The sequence below is a fragment of the Chrysochloris asiatica genome, unplaced genomic scaffold (assembly GCF_000296735.1).
Source record: "Chrysochloris asiatica unplaced genomic scaffold, ChrAsi1.0 scaffold00007, whole genome shotgun sequence".
Classification (NCBI taxonomy): Eukaryota; Metazoa; Chordata; class Mammalia; order Afrosoricida; family Chrysochloridae; genus Chrysochloris; species Chrysochloris asiatica.
Genome location: NW_006408525.1, coordinates 33,473,485 through 33,495,670, shown reverse-complemented (window position 1 = coordinate 33,495,670; position 22,186 = coordinate 33,473,485). Strand labels below are relative to the sequence as shown.

Sequence of the window (22,186 nt, the reverse complement as noted above, 5' to 3'; positions counted from 1 at the left end):
GTGAATAGTATGAGGGAACTTCTTTTAACTCAATTTTCCACAAATGTTCTTAAGTCCTTTTGTGTTGTTTTTTGTTGATAAGTGCCATCAAGTCAGTTCCAACTCAAGAGCTACCCTGTCTAGGGTTTCCGAGGAGTAACTGCTGGGTTTGAACCTTCAACCTTGTGGTTAGCAGTCCAGTGCTTATCCTACAGTATCACATCAAGACTCCCTTGTATTGGTACTTTTACAAATGATTGGTGGCAGCAAAAAGAAAGAATTAAGAAAAACCTGTCCCCATCTAGTCAATTCCAAAGCATGGCAACCCCATGTGTGTCAAAGTGCTCCACAGGGTTTTCAGTGGCTGAGTTCTCAGTCCACTGCCAATCCTTTCTTCCAAGCTGCCTCTGAATGGATTCAAACCTCCAACCTTTGGCTAAACCAAACGGTATTGCTACCAATGGATTCCAATTCACACATGCACAGGTTTATTCCAAACAAAACATGTTTAACATGCCTCTGTGATACACTTGTCTTATTCTCATTAGGGTGCCTTCAAGAACAACACAAAAAGGTCCAAGTAAAACAGTGGCTTCCAAAGGGATTTGCTGGGTCAGTTCAATTCAAGGCAGAGAGATCAGTTCAGAAAGTCAAAGCAACTGTTCTTTGGGATTTCAAATTGTTAATCTTGATCGATTTTCTCAAAAAACACAGGGCACTCAAGGGGGCTTATTTATTAGGAAGAATTTTCAGGAAAATTAAAAACTGCGCTGGTGAGGAAAAAGGCCAGGAAAGTTGTGATGGGGAGTTCTTTTCCATCATGACAAGGCACCAGCTCATTATTCAAGTGCGGAGCCATGAGAATTTTGTTGAAAAACCTTATCCCATCCACCCGTTCAGCCCTGATCTTACCCCTTCAGACATTTTTGCTCCCCACACTGAGAGAATATTTAAATAGAACACAATCTGAGTCCCTCAAAGATGCCAAAACTGCTGTTTTTACATGATGTAAATCAAAAAGTAGAGCTCTTAGGGAAGGGTTGGAGATGGAAATACCACACTCAGAATCATAAAACACCTTTGTGGAAAATGTGTCAAGAGACAGTATCTTCACATTGTGATGGTCACTGTTGTTAAGTGCCACTGAGCTGATCCCAATCCACAGTGACACACTGTATAGCATTTCTGAGGCTGTAAATCTCTGTGGGAGCAGAAAGCATCATCTTTCTTCTGCAAAGCAGCAGTTAGGCTCAAACTGTGACTCTGCAGTCAGCGGCCCGGTTCTTATCCTCTATGGAGTCAATGTGTGGTTCATGTGTTTAATAAAGGGGCTATGGTTCTGTAGCAATACTTTTTGACTTTCCCTTATCAGTCCATAAATGAAGAGGTCTGGATTAAAGCAATAGCAATGGGGGTGGACAAATGTTTGAGAACTTCAAGAGAAAGAAGTGATAGGAGCTGAAATTTGATCACATAAATACTAAGGGAAAAGAACATAGAGCCAAGTATAGCAAAGTTGTTAACATAAATCTTAAAATACACAAATAAAATCACCAGCTGCTCCTTAGAAACCCTTTACAGGGTCGCTATGGGTCAGAATCAACTTGACAGCACTTAACAACAACATGTTTATTGAGATCGCCTAATTTTACACCCTCGGAAACCCTGTACAGGGTCGCTATGGGTCGGAACCGACTCGACGGCACTTAACAACAACAACAATCATGAACTGAGTCATGGTGTAGCCCTGTCAGATAAGCACTGGATGGGAAACTGCAAGGTTAGCAGTTCAAAGCCATTTGCTGCCTTGGAAAACCCTATCCAGGGTCACTATGAATCAGAATTGATTCAACAATGCACAACAACAAATGTGAATTATGAAGCCCTGGTTAGCGCACTGATAATTCAAACCTACTAGGCACTCCACTGCAAAGATGCGGCAGTCGGCTTCTGTGAAGACTTGCAGCCTTAGAAACGCTAAGGTATAGTTCTACTGTGTCCTACAGAGTCACCATGACTCAAAATCAAGTCGACAACAATGCGTCTAAGTTGTTTGTTTGTTTTTAATCATAAATTAAATGTAAAACACCTAGATATATTAAAAGAAGACAAAACACAAACAAAAATAAAAGCCATTCAAGTGTGAAACAATTAACACTGTTAGCTGTTATCCATAATTGAAATCTTGTAATTGAAGCAATTAACTACATGTCAGGAGAGAAAGGTATCAGAGGTATATTTTCAGATGTAAAATTTGATCACTTAAAGTGGTACTTCACCAGAATTACAAATTTTTTAAAAGTAGAAAAACATCATTTTTCTTTAAAATGGTATCAAATATCTAAGTGATACCAAAGCCTGTGAATGCTAAAAAAAAGTTATCATGTTTGCTTTAGGATCTGTAAAATAAAGATTTATTTTTTTACTTTTCACTGTGATTTGGGTGAAAATTTTACAGGGCAAATTGGTTTTCTACTCAACAGTTCATACACATTTTGTTACAAGATATTGACTGAAATCCCCACCTTCCAACAGTACTCTTACCACCGCCTCCCTGTGTTTATCATTTCCATCCATCCTTCTTTCCTATCCCTTCATGCCTTCTGAACTTTGTTGCTGTTAAGTGCCATCAAGTCGGTTCCGACCCATAGTGACATGTATAGGTTTCTGAGGAGTAGATGGTAATCTTGAACTGCTGACCTTGCAGATCAAACTGACTTTGCAGTCCAGCACATTAGCGCTCAGCACTACATCGGGACTCCTGAACTTTATTCCTAGGCAAATGCTACCTTTGGTCTTGTATATTCATTGTTCTACAGAGTCCGTACCTCCCTCGCGTTATTGTTCACCTTATGGGCCTGTGTCTCTTGTTTGGCTCAAAACTGAGTCATGGGGCCAAATTCAATTCTAGGCTTGAAAGGTGTCTAAGGGCCATAGTCTCAGGTGTTCCAGAGTCTCTATCATATCAGGAAGACTGTCTTTTTATGACTTTCAGTTTTGCTCCACATTCTTCTCCCAATCTAGTAAGGCCTTCCCATTGTGATCCCTTTTCAGAGCAGTCAGCAGTGGTAGCCAGGCACCATCTAGTTCTTCTGGTCTCAGGGTCGTGGACACTGGGATTCATGTGGTCCACCAGTCTTTGGATTGTTTCTCTGAATCTTTGGTTTTCTTCACTCCTCTTTGCTCCAGAAAAGGAGAGACTAATAGTTGCACATCAGATGGCTACTCAGCTTTTAGGACCCCAGTTCCTACTCAACTAAGCAGGATACAAAACACATTCTTTGTGGACTGTGTTATGTTAATTCAGCTTTATAAAGCCCCTGCCCCCAAACTGTGATCCTGAGCTAAAGGAGAGACTCTTGTAGCACCAAAACAAACAGTCCCACTCTTGTGGCTTCTCATTTTGCTATTTTACTAATTATCATAAACTGCATGGATCCTTGTTATTCAAAACTGAAACCAATGACTGAACCAATAATCAAAAAAGATTAAGTCCACATTCTTTTGCTAATCTTTTGACACAGGAGTTAAAGTCTTTTGAATTACAGATCCACTGATAATGGTTCCACACTCTCTTATACTAACCACACCTATCACCTATCGTGCAGCATCTGAAAATTCCAGTTTCAGTTTCTTTACAAGAGAAGCAAGTACTTAAAAGATAGGTGACAAGGATCTAAAGGAAGAATTCGTCCTGATTTTAAAATCATTTTTCACAAATATTTCCTTTTTAGTTACCTTACATTTAGTCTTCCCAAGGCAGCTAAATTCATTTTCCAAGAAAGAGTATTCTTTCATTTTGCAATTATGTATCATTGATTTAGGCAATTTTGTGATTACAATAAAAAGTCCAAATGGTCAAAAATGGATTATTCATTTTTCATTCAACTGGTGGAGCAGTGCAGTGGGTATCAGTCAGTTACATCTTGTAAAAAGATAGAAAATGTCCATGAGTCCAATGAGTTGATTAAGTGGAGGTCTGATAATAGCAAAGTTCCCAGTTATAAAAGACCTAAATTCACTTCTTACTGATTTTATCATATTAAAGCACATAGAACAACACAGGGAACATAAGAAGTACTAAGTATTTACTACCATTAATATTTAACAGTGCATAAATTCCACATAAATTCCACATACTTTTACATGGTCACCAGAATCACAGAGACTACCTATCCTTATGAATATAGGGTACAGTCTGTTCCACATTAACTTAAGTGGATTATTCAAGTGTTTAAAGGAAGAAATTGTTAGAAACAAAGTAGCTCCCATGTCAGGTCAAAATGAATTGAAGATGCAGACTCACAAATGAACTGAACCGTACCCAAACCAAAATTCATAACAACCCTCTAAGGCACAGAGTCCAGCAGCCCCAGAGTACTTCCAAAGCTGAAATCTTTACAGAAGCTGACTGCCACATCTTTCTCCTGGTGGGTTCAAACAGTCAAACTTTTGGTTAGCAACCACACACTTTACCATAAGGTAAAAAAAGGAATGCTAAGAACATGACTATCTCCTAAAAGTGGCAGCTAGAGGAAGAGAGTCCCTACCGACACAGGAGGCTACTTCCCCAACCATCAACTCACAAATGCCAAAAAATACCTTTACACAAAAGCCAGAGAGCGCATCCCAAAGCTCAAACAAGTAACTTTCCGTGTAACTGTCTGTCGATAGGAACTTAACGTGCTAATAGAAAAACTGAGCGTATACAAAGGAAGCATGCAAGAAAAATATAAGTAATGAACAACTGAAAATCTAAGTAACACATGTGGGTACTTGGCCATTTTGTTTCAGTTCAAGTTTTATGATTATTTCTAATTTACAGGTGTCAAAACTGGAAGCAACATGACAGATCTGTGACACTCAGGAAGTGCAGTTCTTTCTAACACTCTTGTCCACTAGGAAAGCTTCCACAGTGGCACTGACTTTCTTCCTTCTATGGACACCAACAAGTACTGCAAGTCTGAGGAACAGTTAGGAGAAAGGAGGCCGCCCATGAGGCTGCACAAGTCCCACTAGATGGCACTATCACAGGCAAGTCACTCTGCTCTCCCATTTGGAGCAAGGGCTGACACTCTTGATCTTTGCAAAACAGAAATCGGCCATCAACAACATCAACATCCTCAGTGAAAAATGATGACCAGGATGAAGAATTCAAGGTTAGGAGAAGGTGTTTTCCCAAAAGCACCCTCTCACCTAGTACCAACATCCCCTCCCTACTGCCATTTCAAATAAATCAATGGCCGGAGAGCTAAGATGTCTTGCAGGTAAAAGAAGTCATACAAAATGGAGATTCTTTTCCTCTTCCTAACTTGGCAAACTACAGAAGAATTTGTTCATTTCTTTACAATTTTTTTGCTGTGGGGAAAAGATTCTCTTGGTAGTCTCTGAAAAAATATATTTACTGTAATCAATTACTTACCATGACCAGAAACATCAAAATAATATACAACAAATGGCATTAAAAACAACTGGACATAAATTAACTGTTTCCTTTACAGACACTAAAATAGAACATTCTATTAAATCACTAGGTCACTATATTAAAATATGCTGGCACCTTTGTTACATAGGCAGCAAAATACAGATGCACCACTCATGCATGCCCATCACTGACGACCTGTCCCATCAAGAATCTATAGCCATCATGAACCTATGAACAATGTATAATAAAAACAGCCTAACACATAGCAATGGAAACTCACTTTTACTCAATAGGCAGCCAACTGAACAGACAGACATGAACAGGAGCCTTATCCGGAATTGCCAAGTTAAAGGAGACAGCAAGTCTTTCTGAGATAATCACTTGAACTAAAGATGAGTTTGATACTCAGATACACTGCTTACTTCTAGTTGGTGCTCAGGGCCATAGACGTCAGAGAATTTACATCAGTACACGGAAGTTCAATAATCAGTACTATACACTATATACCCAGGTGTACAGCCAATCCAGAGTGCTACAAAAGTCAGTTTAGTGCCCAAAGAAATCAAGAACTTCAAAATGTGCAATGAATCCTGTGTTCCCAAAGCACTCTGACAGAGCTTCGATAGCTCTCATCAGTCTCTTCTCTCCCTCATCCCTAACAGCCTGCACAATGTCTAGCATGCAGCAGGCACTTAATATCTGTCAAATGAATAAAAGTCATCAAGGTATCCCAGATCACCAAAATGATGAGACCTACCAGAGTCTGGTTTTTCCAACTAAACCTTGAACAATAACTTCTGTAAGAAACTGCTAGCCAAAATATGAGACTAACGTGTAGAATTGTTTCTACGAAATAATTATCAGGCTGTGGACCACAGGAAAATGATGATGATAAGCCTAAAGGTAGTAATCCCTATGGTGCTGGCTATGAGGAATAGGATTCCTTACAAAACATAGGAAGAAATCTATCCCATGAAGTCAAAGATCAAAAATTCATGTATCTCCAACACAAGTAATGGAACAATCTTGGATTGGTGAAGCTGTTAAATAAAACATCATCATAGATGTTTGACGTATTGTATCAAAATCATGAAAATTTTTCCACATGTCATACTAAAATCACGCTGTGAGCAAAGGAGTGAAATAGCCACTAGCCTAGGATGCCCATGAAGTTGTAACATTACCTGACTGCCACACTGCTCATCAAAAGGGCTTGCTCTTACTTCATTCACCACATGACAAAAATAAAAACCGTGAACAAAAGCTAAAACTAGGAGAAGACAGAAATCAGTCTGCAGGTGTAACCAGAAAGAATCTGCTGAGCCAAGAGACACAGCAGTGGCAGGTTTCTGAATATCAGTGTTCGGGGGGAAAAATTTATTCAATTATAACAGAAACTGCTTGAGAAGGACTGTGACGATCATAGTATTCACTTGCTGTTCTTTAGATACATGGTCTAAAAGGACTGAAGATCCTGAAAACGCTACCTAAATCATGCAGAATTCATTATTTTTTAATTTCTAAAACCCTTAATAACTTGTATAACAATGTAAGCTACTGTGCTCTACCAATATAAAAATTGAAATTATCCCTTTCATTATATATAAGGAGTCCTAGTGGCACAACGGTTAAAGTGCTTAGTGATGAACCAAAATGCCAGCCATTAGAACCCACCTGTCACTCGGAGGGACAATGATGTTGCAGTTTTAGAACCCCTACCGGGCAGTTCTACTCTATCACAATGAGTCCAATGGACTCAACAGCAGTGGGCAGGATACCATGAAACTTGAGAAAATCCAGTGTACTGAAGCTCTACAGTGCTTTATACTTTTAACATGGCATAGACTCTACACAGGCATCAAGTTAGTATTCTTGCAATAAATACCTTGATAAATCTCTCATATAAGGTAAAAAAGAAGTATATACTCCCATGTTGAACACCTTCAAACACACTGTTAAATGATTATCGGAATGACTGGCAGGATGTCAAAGTTCACTAGAACCATTAGTCAAACCCTCTTCCCTGTGATCCCACTAACAACATGGAAACCCAAACTGTTCTGAATCATTTTTTCTGTGTTTAGACCATAAACAATGCTTGTTATCATTTTACTCACCTTACTAACACCAACTCCAGTAAACCTGGCCTCTAATAATTCCTGCCGTCGTGGGTCCAGGCTATGCAATTCTTCCATCATTTCTACTGAAAAAAACAAACAAACAAAAAGTAAGCGATGAGACCAAAACACTACAAAAGGAAAAAACCAATTTTTAGACATGACAAAACTTACAGCAGTTTTTTGCTGCATTGTCACATGCAAGCGATAAACTACAATGTTACACCAAGTGGTGCATTTAAGTCAGGAAGCACCAAAGAAGTCCCCTTCTATTTTTGATTATTGATTTTAACAGCAGAAGACTCTTCATTGAATCTCTGTCAAAGGTGAAGTGTGTGTCTGTGGGTGTGAGGGGGAGTTGGATAGTGAGGAAAAACAATATTAAGAACTAGCTTGCAGAAAGAAAATTCTTCCATCAACTTGTGGAGCTGAGTATTTTTGACTTTCCTTTCACAAACACACTGAAACTAGTTCTTAAACTATAGACGATTAATAATCATTTAAAAAGCACAGAGCATTAATCAGATGCTACATATAACTCCTTTCTCTAAAGAAGTCACAGGAGCTCATAAAAAAAAAAAAAAAAAAAAGGCATTATTTTTAATTTAATAAGGAGCCCACAGCAAAACCATCAACTTGCAGCCACCCTGGTTCAATCTAGCTCCATTCCTTCACAAAATCTTTTTTTGGACCCCTCCCAGGAGCAATAGGTTTCTCTGAGACTCTGCACATCTGCTTCAGCTCCTTCTAGCCAGGAGGGGCAGGAGGACACCATTTTTAAACTCCTCCCAGGACCAATTAATGCTCAGGCTACTTTCAAGAACATGTCCATCCTATGCAAAAGATCAACTCTTATAACTCATAGGAAACCTCTTTAATATTAAGGTGAAAGGGGAGCATACCACTATCTAGAATACTACTGGAATGACTGGCATGATTTAAAAGTTCCCTGACAGCATGAAGCCAACATTTGTCTGCAATCTAACAACTCCACAATATCCGGTAACAAGCCCTACAAGTCCTCCAGTTTCATTTTCCTTCCTGGATTGAGGGCCTGGGGGCAAAGGGGAATGAAAAGGAGACAAATTAAAAGTTTCACCCACCCACCCACACCCACATCCACAAGTAGGAAATTCTAGGAAGGGTACAAAGGCATCTTTTTAAAAGAAAGAAAGAAAAAGAGAACAGGAGATGCAGGGTGAGTTTCCTCGCCTGTCGACTTAGAATGCCTAATCGAGGCCAGAAAAGCAGACGTTGCTGCCTCCCTTCAACCCCAGGGTCCCTCGAACATTTTACCGGGACTCCAAGCCCAGGACAGGCCCGGAAAAAGACGCCCTGGCGGTTATTCCACTTAATGTCATCTCGTGTTAAGGAAATCGCCTGTCTCATTCTGGCGGGGCCCGGGTCAGGAGCCTCCCTGTGGCCCATAGCCTTGGGAAGCCACACAGATGGGGCCTGGTCCCCTCACCCCTCGCGGCCCGCCGGCTCCAAACTTTTCCCCAACTCCAGGCCCACCTGTCACGGAGGGAGGGCGAGCTAGCCCTCGGGGGCGCCCGGGTGGCTGCCGGAGACTCCAGCTGCTAGGGAGCCCCTTCTCCCCGCCGCCCGCCGGCCCTACTCCCAGACCGGGGTAGCCTGGGCCTCCCCCATCTTCGGCCCGGCCCCTCGGCGACCCGCAGCCCTCAGGGAGCCGCTTCCGCCTCAACACCAGGAGCTGCGGCCCGGCCCCGGCCCCCGGGTGGGCCCCGACCGCAGCCTCTCAAGGCCTAGGGGGTCTCCGGGACGGTTAATGCCTCAGGCCCGACGCTCTCCCCCGCTCGGGGCTCAGCCTCTCACCTGCCGCCGCCGCCGCCGCTCCACGCTCCTCCCGGGAGGGGCCCCGACCCGACCCGGTTGCGGGCCGCTTCGCTCTTCCCCTGGGCAGGCCCGGGGCGGAGCCGGGGCCTCTCCTGAACGCCGCAACCCCCCGCCCGAGCAGCCGCCGGCGCCGGGCTCCACGAGAGGGCGGGCGGGGGAGGGGGGGGGGGGGGGGGGGAGGGCGGGCGGGGGAGGGGGGGGGGGGGGGGGGGAGGGCGGGCGGGGGAGGGGGGCCGCGGAGGCCGCAGATCCCCGGGCTCGCGTACAGAGCCAGGCGCCCGACGCCGTCCCGGGCCCGGGCGGCCGCGGGGGGCGCGGGACCGGCCTCCTGGCGCCGGACAAAGGCCAAGGGAGGCGCAGGAGGACCCAAGCCGGGCTAGGAGGTGGGGGCCTCTCGGCTGGGGGCCACTCGGGTGCGGCGCGGAGGGTGGGGGGTCGGAACCGCTGATGCCTGGGACCCGCCTCCGGCCCCTTAATCCGGATCGGTTCGGTCCGGATTAGTAGTGATCGGTGTAAACACACTAGTGAAACCGCGTGTTTCCTCGCGAGATTTGCACGGCTGGGAGGCGGGGGGGGGGCCTGAGGGGGTGGGGGAAGAGTCGGCGGTGGGGGAGGGGAGAAGGAAGGTGGAGGGGTCCCCGCTGCCCCGGCGCCCCGCCTCCTCCAATCAGCGGCCGGGCTGGCGGGCAGGGGTTAACAAGGGGACCCCGCGCCCGACTGAGGAGGCCGCCGCCTTGCGGAGTGGCTGAGGCTGGGCGGCTGAGAGGCGCCGGCAGCCGACCTGCGACGCAAGGGGAGGTCGGGCAGCCCCGGGGGCGCCCCGCGACTGGCCTGGGCCCGCCCTGCTGCCCGAGTCCCTGAGGTCCTGCCACCGTCTTTGTGTTACCGGCCCCCGCCCCGCGGGACCGACCCTGGCGGAGAAGTAGGGCGGACGCCTGGGGCCACGGGCCAGCGATGCAGGGGCCTCGCCGCCCTAGCCTGGCCTTCCCCGGAACCCCGCGCCCCCCTAATCTCTCAACAGCATGAGTTTGGGTTAACAGTGGGCTCGCTCTGCCTAGGGATGGATTTAGAGGAAGAAAGTCAGGAGCCGATGGACCCCGCCCGAAGTTCCCCGGAGACGCCCGCCCTGTTAGTGAGTTCGTTATGCCCACCCATGGTCGCCGGCTCCCACTCCCCGCGGCTCTCCAAAAAGACCTTCCCGCTCCCAAGCCCACACTTGCCGCCCTGGAAAACGAGTAGCACTTACCCTCCACATACCTGGTTGGCAGGGCGTCTCCAGGGACAAAAGGTGCCCTGGGATCAAAGCTGAGCCCCCACCCCCACCAGGATGCTGCCCTCCGGAAGGGGGGGCGCTGCCCCAAAGGGACTCTCTCCGAGCACCCAGGGAGAGGTTCCATTTCAACCTCTGGTAAAAAAAACACGGTCCTCCTGGTACGCAAGGGATACGAGGGGACGTACTCGAATGGAAAAAACAGGCCTGCCTCTCAGAATTTCTTTTTAGGAACGAGAAAGGTACGGTGAGCTCTAGGATGCAGTAGCCCCTGCAGCAAAGCGAGGCTCCCTACATAAGAAAAGGCGCCCACTGTGATCACCAAGCGCTAAAGAAAAAAATCACGTTCTCCACCGACTCCCCAGGGGCCAGGAAACTGACTTCAGTGCAAATATCCAACATTTTCTTTTCCTCTGATGGTTCCTTGATCAGATGTCTGAAGATGACTTAAAGACTACAGGGGAACCCGAGGGGGAATAAATCAGATTCTGGACAACAAATAGCCTTGGACTTTTCCAGGGGTACGATAGTACTCCAAGTGGAGTTTCTGCCCTTATTTCAAAACGACCATGTTGTATTAGCTGGAAATAACTGGAAAGGGCAATGGATGGCAAATTAGTTTTTGTTCTCAAACCTTCCAAGCCCTCCAGGCAAATTGAAGCACTATGGGAAAATTCCATTAAACTGAGAGTCCTCATCATCCGGATCCCAGACTACCTAGAAAATGCACACACGTTTTTTCCAAAGATAACTAAAGATGGAGAAGGCAAATTGGGAAGCTATTGCTATTAAGTGGCATCGAGTCAGACTCATAGCAACCCTGTATAGGGTTTCCAGGGAGCAGCTGGCGAGTGAACCGCTGACCTTGCAATCCAGTGCTTTAGTCCACAGCACAGCGCCACACCAGGACTCACCACATTGGGAAGAGAGGGTCCAAAAAGGACGGAAGGGGGAGGGCTATCAAGGGACAGCAGACTCTCCAAGATAAACTAGTTGCTGGGGGTCTGACTCATGGTGACCCTGTGTGTGTCAGAGTGGAACTGTGCTCCATATATATTTTTTCTATGGTTGATTTTTTTGACCCTTCCTCCAAGTGCCTCTGGGTGAACTCAACCTTCTACCTTTTACCCCACCCACAGACTTCACACTTCTTGATAGGGCGAGAGAACCAAAGAGCTGTTAGTAAGCACATGACTTGCCTTACCCCCACCACCACCCCCAATCCCAGTGTCTTAGAGAAAAGCAAATGTGGCAGTTGCTTTCATTAAAGGGAATCATCAAGGAAGTAATTCCTTATTTGAACCTTGTTGTGGGGTTTCCAAGGAGCAGCTATATGGTGGGTTTGAACTTCTGCCCTTGTGATTAGCAGTCCAGGATACTGGAATGTCTTAAATGAGAAAATGAAAGAAATGGCTCTGAACAGAATCAGTCCAGCTCTTCCACAGATGAGCTACATGGGTCAGCTACCTAACTGTTTTACGCTTCCTCTACCTTTTCAGTCCTGCTGTACTGCTCTGGGCTCAGTTTGAACTCCAAGGTTGGTGATTCAAACTTACCAGCTGCTCCTTGGAAACTCTGTAAAGGGTCGCTGTGGGTCGGAACCAACTCGACAGCACTTAACAACAACAACAACCTCTTCTGTGAAGGGAGGTTTTAGACTAAAAGGCTTCCAAAATCTTCTTTCCAAGTCTAAAAGTCTATGATGATGTTGTTGTTGTTGTTATGTGCCGTGGAGTCAATTCTGACTCATAGGGACCCTATACAGGGTTTCTGAGGCTGTAAATTTTTATGAAAGCAGAATGCCTCATGTTTCTCCCGTGGAACAGCTGGTAGTTTCGAACTGCTGACCCTGAGGTTCGCAGCCCGATTTGTAACCACTATGCTACCAGAGCATTTAAAAAACAATTTTTGAAAGTATTGGTTGGAACAAAGGGAAAAAAGATTGTTAATCTCACTTTTTCTAGCGGTTCTTTGTGTTACAAAGCATTCACACTGGCGGGCCTATTCACAATCCCAGTCTAAAACCCATCCCACTAGGAATTGCCTATAGGAATTTAATAAATCTGCTTACCACTGAGATTGGGTGCTTCCATTTATAAGAATCATATAAATGAGAATCTCAAATATCAACAGAAGGCCAAAGGATATAGAAAAATTTAACTTACTCTTTCCCAGAGAAAGAGGAATATTTTCAAAAGAAATACTAACATCAGATGGTTCTCTTATAATGTCACTTAACCTTGGGTACATAACCAACTTGTTTAAAATGTGTTTGACTCCATTTTTCATGGAATGGCAAATGGTGATAAGCTTCTTATTCAAAGACCCAATTCCTACCAGCTGTGGATGGCTTTTCAATGATAGGACTGGAAGATGTACACATTGATCATCTGATGGTTCCTACCTTCAGGGGAATGAATGTCTAGCCCCAGATTCATAGTCATAGCATAGAAAGGACCGCAGAGTCGGACATGTTGCACACTGCTTCTGTTCCCAAAGGTGTGCTCTGCAGATCGCCATACATTAATACACTTTACGAATTGCGCTGCTAGTCTCATGGTCAGCATTTCAAAACTACCAGCTATACCATGGGAGAAAGATGAGGCTTTCTGCTTCCATAAAGATTTATAGCCTCAGAAACCCTATAGAGAATCACTATGAGTTGGAACCTACTCAACAGCACATAACAACAGCAACAAAGGAAATACAGTCACATTGATGGAATAACTTGGGAAACTTTGGGTTACAGTTTAACAGTATTTAGTTGGAGTACTTTGTTGTTGTTGTTATGTGCTGTTGACTCAGTTCCGACTCATAGTGACCTTGTATAGGGTTTCTGAGAAGCAGCTAATGAGCTTGAACTGCTGACCTTGCCGTCCAAACTGACATTGTGGTCCAGTGCATTAACTCACAGCACCACACCAGGACTACTGGACATATAACCTATAATATGCTAATATGCGTATATCAATCTCTAAAAGAAAAATTCAGGTAGTCAGTGTTTTCCTAACGTTTATTTTCAAACTAACCACCCTGGTCTTCTGTGTTTTTTAGGTTGGCTGGTTGTTTCCAGATAGCTCATGGAGAAGATGTTCTGGGTCAAACTAGAGTAGTTTAACCCTCTTTGCAAAGAGTTGTCCTCACTCCCAGCTCTATACTCTATAACTGGTACCATACCAATTATTATCTAGCAACTTCTAGAATATTCCACAAGATCCATCATCAAAGAGTGTGGCATAGGATACTGAGCAGGTTGACAGTGTTCAGGAATCTTGATTGCTTTACTGCTCCTCTAGTCCTTTCGTGAGAGGAAACTGCAGTGTGGTGGTTCATTGGACAGGCTTCCTAGTCAAGGTCCTTGAGTAAAACCTAACCCCTGACCCTTACCAGCTGTGTAGCCGCAAACAAGATCTTACGGCTCATCTAAGCCTCAGTGTCTTTATCCATAAAATGATGTTAAAACCCGACTAGACTGGTAGAGGAATAAATGTGTCTGGTATCATAATCCTGAATAAATGGTCCCCAAATATAGCTTCACATTTCCACACATAGATTTACACATTTGTTATTGGACTAATTTGGCAGCATAGACTTCAACCTCAGAAACCAGTCTGCCAATATACTGAGTCTTTATTAGTGGTATTATTTTCTTCATAACAAGGATTCGGTATCTTTTTAATGAAAACATTGCATTTGTTAAAAATGTAGAGAAAAAAGCGTAGAAGCTACTTGATCTGTTAATGCTATCGTTCCCACATGCTCAAGAAATTGAGGTTTTTAATGGTCTGAAGAAATACGGGATTTTGTGAAGGTGGTTTTTCCACTATCAGTGACTACAGGCAGGACCGTGTAGAACTCGTAAAGTCACTATGGGTTCCAGTCCCATCTTTTCACCTCAGAAGTGAAGACTGTCACCTGGATTCCTATTTCCTAGAGTGGCTCTGTCTTTTCATTGAAATAATGATGGAAAGTGCCGTATAGCTGTGCCTGACACACAGCAGGCATTTGTTATTGGTGTTGGGTGTTTTGTTGTTCAAACCGTCTGTTGACGTCATTTTTGTGTTCTCCTGGCTCCTAATACATGGGAAAGTGTCCGTTTATTTACAATGAAAGTACTCTGCAAATTAAAAACTGATATATAACAGATCTAATCCTCCATAGAGACTCCACCAGTCGCTCTATCTCTCAGCTTTTTATCTCCTCCTCTAGCCCAAGTTGCTTCAGAAACTCTTCCTAAGCAAGTCTCCTTGACACCGTTTTCTTCAGTTATCAAGTTCTGCATTCTTCCCCTCAGCCCACTGATTCTAGAACAATCTTCCTAGTCTCTCCTGGAGAGCAACCTCCCTTGTCTAGTTTCCTCTTTCAACTCCCACCCCAAATGCTACGTCTTCCTTTTACTAATTTTTTTCCCCTGCATTGTGTGTTCCTTCCCAATGGATGAAATATAAAGTAGATAAATAGAGGAGCAAAAGAAAATAAATCCCACTTAAATCTAACTTTGGGTACTGAATCCTATACATTGATCTTTCTCAGAAAACTTTAAAAGTGGGGGACAACAGTAAACACATTATATTTATGCAAACTAGAAAAGTATATTTTGTTATGTATCACTTCTTCCATTGACTTTTCACATTAGTCTGAACCCCATGCCTATAGAGAGGAAAGAAGGGGATCACTCCGGTTAGAGGTAGGAAGGCAAGTCAGAAAAGAAGAGACATGATTCAATGAGTGGAGAGGTAGCTGGGAACAACTCTCAAATTTTCTTAAAGAACTATAAGACTGTAGGCTGTGAATAAATTTGAATATTACTGAACAAGGAAGACAAGGGAAGTTTGAAGGAGAACAAAGAGGAGGTGAGAGGGAGAGAACTAAGATGAATACTACATACCAGACACTGGCAAATGTCAGACCTTGTGTGCTTCAGGGAGAAGGGAATGTACTCCCATTTCATGTAGAAGGAAATTGAATATCAGAGAAGGTAGAAGGTTTTGCAGTCACACAGCTTGCCTATCTGACCCTCAACCCAAGACTTTCCCCACAACCAGGCTGCCCTTAATTAAATTACCCAACTGTTGTTAGGTGTCATTGAATCAGTTCCAATTCATAGGGACCCTGGGTACAACAGAAGGAAACACTGCCCAGTCCTGCACCCTCCTCACAATTGTTATGTTTGAGCCCACTATTGCTGCCACTGTGTCAATCCATCTCATTGAGGGTCTTCCTCTTTATTAAGATACACATAGTCCAATGCCTTTGCATAGTCAATAAAGCACAAGTAAACATTTTACTGGTATTCTCTGCTTTCAGCCCAAATCCATCTGACATCAGCAATAATATCCCTTGTTCCACATCATCTTCTGAATCCAGCTTGAATTTCTGGCAGCTCCCTGTAGATGAACTGCTGCCACCATATTTAGTTATCTTCTGCAAAATTTTACTTGCATGTGATATTAAAGATGTTGTTTGATGATTTCCACATTCCACTGGGGGCACTTTTCTTTGGAATGAGTACAAATATGCATCTCTTTCAATCAATAGGTCAGGTAGCTGTCTTCCAGATTTTTTGTTATAGACAAAAATTGTTGAAATATTTCAATTTGTATTCCATCCATTCATGGAGCCTTGTTTTTTGTCAATGCCTTCAGTGCAACTTAGACCTCTTCCCTGAGTATCATCAGTTCTTGATCATATGGTTCCTCTTGAAATAGTTGAACATCGGCCAATTATATTTGGTACAGCAACTATGTATTCTTTCCATCTTCTTTTGATGCTTCCTGCATTATTCAATTTTTTGCCCATAGAATCCTTCAACATTGTAACCTGAGGCTTGAAATTTTTCTTCAGTTCTTTCAGCTTGCGAAATGCTGAGCGTGTTCTTCCCTTTTGGTTTTCTAACTCGAGGTCTTGGCACATTTCATTGTTATTGTTGTTTGTTGTTAAGTGCTGTCCAGTCGGTTCCAACTCATAGCAACCCTATGAACAACAGACCGAAACACCACCCAGTCTTGTGCCATCCTCACAATTGCTGCTACGCTTGAGCCCATTGTTACTTCCACAGTGCCAATCCATCTCGTGGAGGGTTTCCCTCTTTCTCGCTGTCCCACCACTCAACAGAGCATGATGTCCCTCTCCAGGGACTGGTCCCTCCTGATAATACATACAAAGAATGAAAGACAAAGTGTGGCCATCTTGGCTTCTAAGGAGCGTTCTGGTATACTTCTTCCAACACAGATATGTTTGTTCTTCTGGCAGTCCATGGCACCTGTAATATTCTTCTCCAACACCATAACTCAAATGCATCAGTTTTTCTTCAGTCTTTCTTATTCAATGTCCAATGTTCACACACATATGAGGTTGTTTAAAATGCCATGGCTTGAGTCAGGGGCGCTTTAGTCCTCAAACTGACATCTTTGCTTTTGAACACTTTAGAGATTTGTCTAATGCAATATAGCATTTGATTTCTTGACTGCTGTTTCCATGAATGTTGATTATGGATCCAAGCAAAATGAAGTCATTGAAAACTTCAATCTTTTCTCCATTTATCATGATGTTGTTTATTATTCCAGTGGTGAGGATTTTTGTTTTCTTTACACTGAGGTGCAACCCATACTGATCTTGATCTTCATCAGTTAGTATTTCAAGTCTTGTTTGCTTTCAGTAAGCAAGATTATATCATCTGCACCTTTCATTATAGTACTTAGTCTTCTCGAGCTGTCCTTTAAATTTTCTGTTCAGCTCTTTTACTTCATAATTCCTTCCAGTTGCTTTAATTTCTTTCTCTGCATTCAAGAGCAAGTTTCAAAGTCTCTTCTGACGCCCACTTTAGTCTTCCTTTCCTGTCTTTTTAATGACCTTTTTCTTGCTTCATGGATGTTGTTCCTCATATCATCCCACAACTCCTCTGGTCTTCTGTCATTAGTGCCAATGTATCAAATCTGCTCTTGAGATTGTCTCTAAATTCAGGGGGAGATATACTCAAGATCATGTTTTGGCTCTCATTTGTTGTTGTTGCTAAGTGCCATCGAGTCAGTTCCAACGCATAGCGACACTATATGTGAATGAGTTTGAAACGCTGAGCTTGCGGTTCAAACTGACCTTGCAGTCCAGTACTTATCCTACAGCACTACACCAGGACTCCATAGACTTGCTTTGATTTTCTTCAGCTTCAGCCGAAACTTGCATATGAGCATTTGATGTCCTGTTCCACAGTCAGCCCCTGGCCTTGTTTAGCCAACGATGTTGAGCTTTCTATTGTCTTTTCCTATTGATGTAGATGATTTGATTCCTATGTGTCTTCTATCTGGTGGGGTCCACATGTATAATTTCCATTTATGTTGTTGAAAAAAGGTATTGTCATTGAATAAGTCATTGGTCTTGCAAAATACTATCATGAGATCTTCAGCATCATTCTGTCACCAAGGCCAAATTTTCCTACTTATCCTTCCTCCTTGTTTCCAGTCTTTCATTGTAATCACCAGTAATTATCAAAGCTTCTTGATTTCATGTTTGATTAATTTCAGACTGAAGAAGTTGGTAGAATTCTTCAACTTCATCATCAATGACTTTAGTGGTTGGTACATAAATTTGAATAACAGTGGTATTAACTGCCCTTCCTTATAGGTGTATGGATACTATCCTATCACAGACAGCATTGTATTTTAAGACAGATATGAAATGATCTTTTTGTCAATGAATGCCACAGGATTCCTCTTCAATTTGTCCTTCCCAACATAATAATATATGATTATCTGATTCAAAATGGCCAATACCTATTCATTTCCACTCACTAATGCCTAGGATATCAATGATTGTGCATTCTATTTCATTTCTGACAACTTCCAATTTTCCTAGATTCATACTTTGTACACTCCATGTTCCTATTATTAAAGGATGGTTGCGGCTGTTTCTCCTCACTTTGAGTTGTGCCCCCATCAGAAAATGAAGGTCCCAAAAGCCTTGCTCCATCCACATCATTCAAGTCAGACTTAAGTTGAGGAGGCAGTTCCCTGAGGGGCTCATCTTCCAGCACTATATCTAACAGTCTTCTGCTGCTATCCATAAGGTTTTCAGTAGTTAACCAGAAGTGGTCCGCCTCTCCTTCTTCATTGTCTTAGTCTGGAAGCGCCACTGAAACCTGTCCACCATGGATGACCCTGGTGGTATTTAAAATACAACAACCTGACATAAGACAACCTGACAGACAAGTGGTGGGCCCAACTGTAGGGGGTTCCATTAAGATCAAAATGATTTAGTAAAGGACACATTAAGGATGGCCAGGAGATCAGAGTTAAAAGTAGACTAATCTACATATGGAGTCCTGGTATGGTGCTGTGGGTTAATGCACTGGACTGAAAAGTCAGTTTGAACCACAAGGTTGGCAGTTCAAGCTCACCAGCTACTCCTCAAAAACCCTATTCAGGGTTGCTATGGGCTCAACGACACTTAACAACAACAATCTACATACACGAACCCTAGTGTGTTGCTATAAGATAAGCACTGAACTGCAAACTTAGCAGTTCAAAGTCACCAGCCACTCCTGAGAAGCCCTACCCAGGGTTGCTATGGGTCGGAACAACGGCACTTAACAGCAACAATAATCTACATAGAGTAGGAGGTCTAGTAACCTTTACAGAATATGCTCACCTCATTTTATGAAAAGGATTCTTTGTATAGTTGGGGAATGATTGTTGTAGTCCAGACCAGGGGTCAGCAAATGACAGTCTCAAGGTCCAGTCAGTCCCCTGCCTCTTTTTGTTTAACTTGTGAGCCAAGAATGAATTTTACACTTCAAAAGTTTGAAAGAAAATCTATAGAATATTTCATGATGTTAAAATTGAATAACATCTTTCCACTTTTGAGGCCCATAAAGTTTGGTTGGAACACAGGCACCATTTTGTTTCTGTGCTGTTTGGCTGCCTTTGTGCTGCAGGGCAGAGTTGGTGCTGTCCACAAAGCCTAAAAGATTTACTTCCTGGCCTTTACAGGGAAAGTTTGTGGACCCCTGCTCTAGACCAAGTTCCATTTCTCAAATTTTCAGGAGCATACCCATCCCATGAGACTCTGGCTAAAATGAGCAGATTCAGATTCACGAAATCAGGGCTGAGGCCTGAGATTCTGCATTTGTAACTAGTTCTGAGGTGCTGCTGTTGGTCTGGCAACCACACTGAGTGGCAAGGTTCGGGATGGCTTGTCCATTGCATTAGCAGTGTGTTTTATAAATGCTTTCTATGTAAGCAAATCTTAGAAAATGTGAAAAATTGGAGTGTAGCCACCATCGTAACCTCAAACGATTTTCCACGTTTCATTCCATTGCATTAGTGTCATGTGACAGCCTGAAAGGCTGTGGAAATGGCTTTGCCAGAACCTTGCAAGGGCCTCTGGGATTGTAGCCCCAGAACTCCTGTGGTGTGATGCTTCCTTTTATTCAAAGAAGTTCCTTCTTTGTCCTGGTATTCCAGAATTTGAAAAGGAAGTGTGAGTTCACCTTATCCAAATTGTTCCTGATTTTTCCAACTTCAGTAAGTTCTCTCTCAGCTCCCGCTTTCAGCAGCCAGTACTTCTCAAAATGACAAATCCTTGGAGAAGCAGCCTAGGTTCAAATGTCAGCCCATCAACCTAGGAGTTCTGAGACCTCGAGACACTTAATTGACCTCTTATGCCTCTATTTCCCTATCTGGGCAAGTAAAAAACTATTGCTACTAAGGTCCAGTTCACACACACAGGTTTATTAACAAAAAAAAAACATGTTTAAATATATCTTTTCAATCAGTTGCTGTTGTGATGTGCCTTGGAGTCGGTTCTGACTCATAGTGACCCTGTACAGGGTTTCCGAGGCTGTAAATCTTTATGGGAGCAGAAAGCCTCATTTTTCTCCTGCAGAACAGCTGGTAGTTTCGAACTGCTGACCATGAGGTTCTCAGCCTGATTTGTAACCACTACACTACGAGATCAATCAGTGGATGGCTGCAAATTCTCTCAATAATACACTTGTCTCAGTCTCACTAGGGAGTGCCATGGCTCTGGAGGATAAAGTACTGTTTGAACCACAAAGTTGGTGGTTCAAGCCCACTAGCCTCTCCATAGGAGAAAGATGAGACTTTCTGCTCCCGCAAAGATTTACAGCCTTGGAAATCCTATTCAGGGTCACTATGAGTTGGAACTGACGCGATGGCACTTAACAACAGTCTCATTAGAGTGCCTTCACAGGAAAAGATCCAACCAAACAGTGGCTTCTGAAGGGATCCGCTGGGTCAATTCAAGGCAAAGAGATCAATTCAGAAGCTTATGGCAACTATATTTAGGATTCTAAAGGGGTACTCTTGATAGATTTTCTCAAAGGACATAGGACAATCATAGGGGCTTACTAGGAAGAAGTTTTTTTAAAAAAATGGAAAACTGGATTTGTGAGAAAAAGGCCAGGAAAGTTGCCCTAAGGAATATTAATGCTCATTGGGGGGGTGGGGGGCAGCCAAGCAAGAGCTGTCTTACCGGAATTCTGTTGAGAAATCTTTACCCCATCCACCCTACATTACCTTATCTTGCTCCTTTAGACTTCTTTTTGTTTCCAAAACTTAAAGAACATTTAAAAGGAACACAATTTGAATCCCTCAGAGATGCCAAAGCTGCCATTTTGATGTGGTGTGAATCAAAAAGGATAGCATTCTTCAGAAGTGTATAGTCTAGATGAAGGATGTGTCCAGAAACAAACATTTTGATAGTTTTGTTTAATAAAGCTTTCTATGATTTTGTAGCAATATGTTTGGACTTACCCTCAAGGAGCTCTGGTAGCGTAGTGGTTACGAATCGGGCTGCGAACCTTAAGGTCAGCGGTTCGAAACTACCAGCTGCTCCGCGGGAGAAAGATGAGGCTTTCTACTCCCCGTAAAGATTTACAGCCTCGGAAACCCTATACAGGGTCTCTATGGGTCGGAACCGACTCGATGGCACATAACACCAAACCCTCATATATAAACCACTTAGCAAACCGCTTGGCCTGCAATCATTTTAAAACTTAGCACATCTAAAATGTGCTCCTCTAGAAGTCAAAATCATTTCAGAAAATGTCAATTCCATTCCCTCATTACTTGGGATGAACAGAATTGGAATTGGGGGGGGGGGGAACCGTGGGAATTAACTTCTCTTCCACTTCTCCCTCCCCCCACCAATTCTTCCACTCCAGCCTCACTGACTCACTCCCACCTTTGGACCTTTGTACTTAGTATCCCTCTGCCTGGACTAGAGGAGTCCTGGTGTGGTGCTGTGAGAAGCACTAGACCGCTAACTGCAAGGTTGGCGGTTCAAACCTACCAGCTGCTCCTTGTTGTTTTTGTTGTTGTTGTTAAGTACTGTGGAGTCGGTTCCGACTCATAGTGACCCTGTACAGGGTTTCCGAGGCTGTAAATCTTTACAGGAGCAGAAAGCCTCATCTTTCTCCCATGGTAGTTTTGAACCAGCTGCTCCTTGGAAACTCTAAATAGGGTCGCTATGAGTTGAAATCAATTTGACAGCTCTTAAGAACAACAGCTCTTAAGAAAGGCG

General features: G+C 43.5%; 1 protein-coding gene across 2 annotated transcripts in view; it reads right to left on the bottom strand.

Annotated features, from left to right (window-relative positions):
• TLK2 (tousled-like kinase 2) overlaps positions 1–9,511 on the bottom strand; it is a 158,007-nt gene extending 148,496 nt beyond the window's left edge. The window contains exons 1-2 of one of the 2 annotated variants that reach the window (XM_006833556.1): positions 9,358–9,511; positions 7,522–7,607 (exon numbers count right to left, since the gene is read on the bottom strand). In XM_006833556.1, coding sequence (XP_006833619.1) covers positions 7,522–7,602 — 81 coding nt within the window. In that variant the 5' untranslated portion in view covers positions 7,603–7,607; positions 9,358–9,511. Of the gene's footprint in view, positions 1–7,521; positions 7,611–9,357 lie in introns of those variants that run through there. The other variant, XM_006833555.1, reaches the window with a different exon arrangement.
• Positions 9,512–22,186: the final 12,675 nt, after the last annotated feature.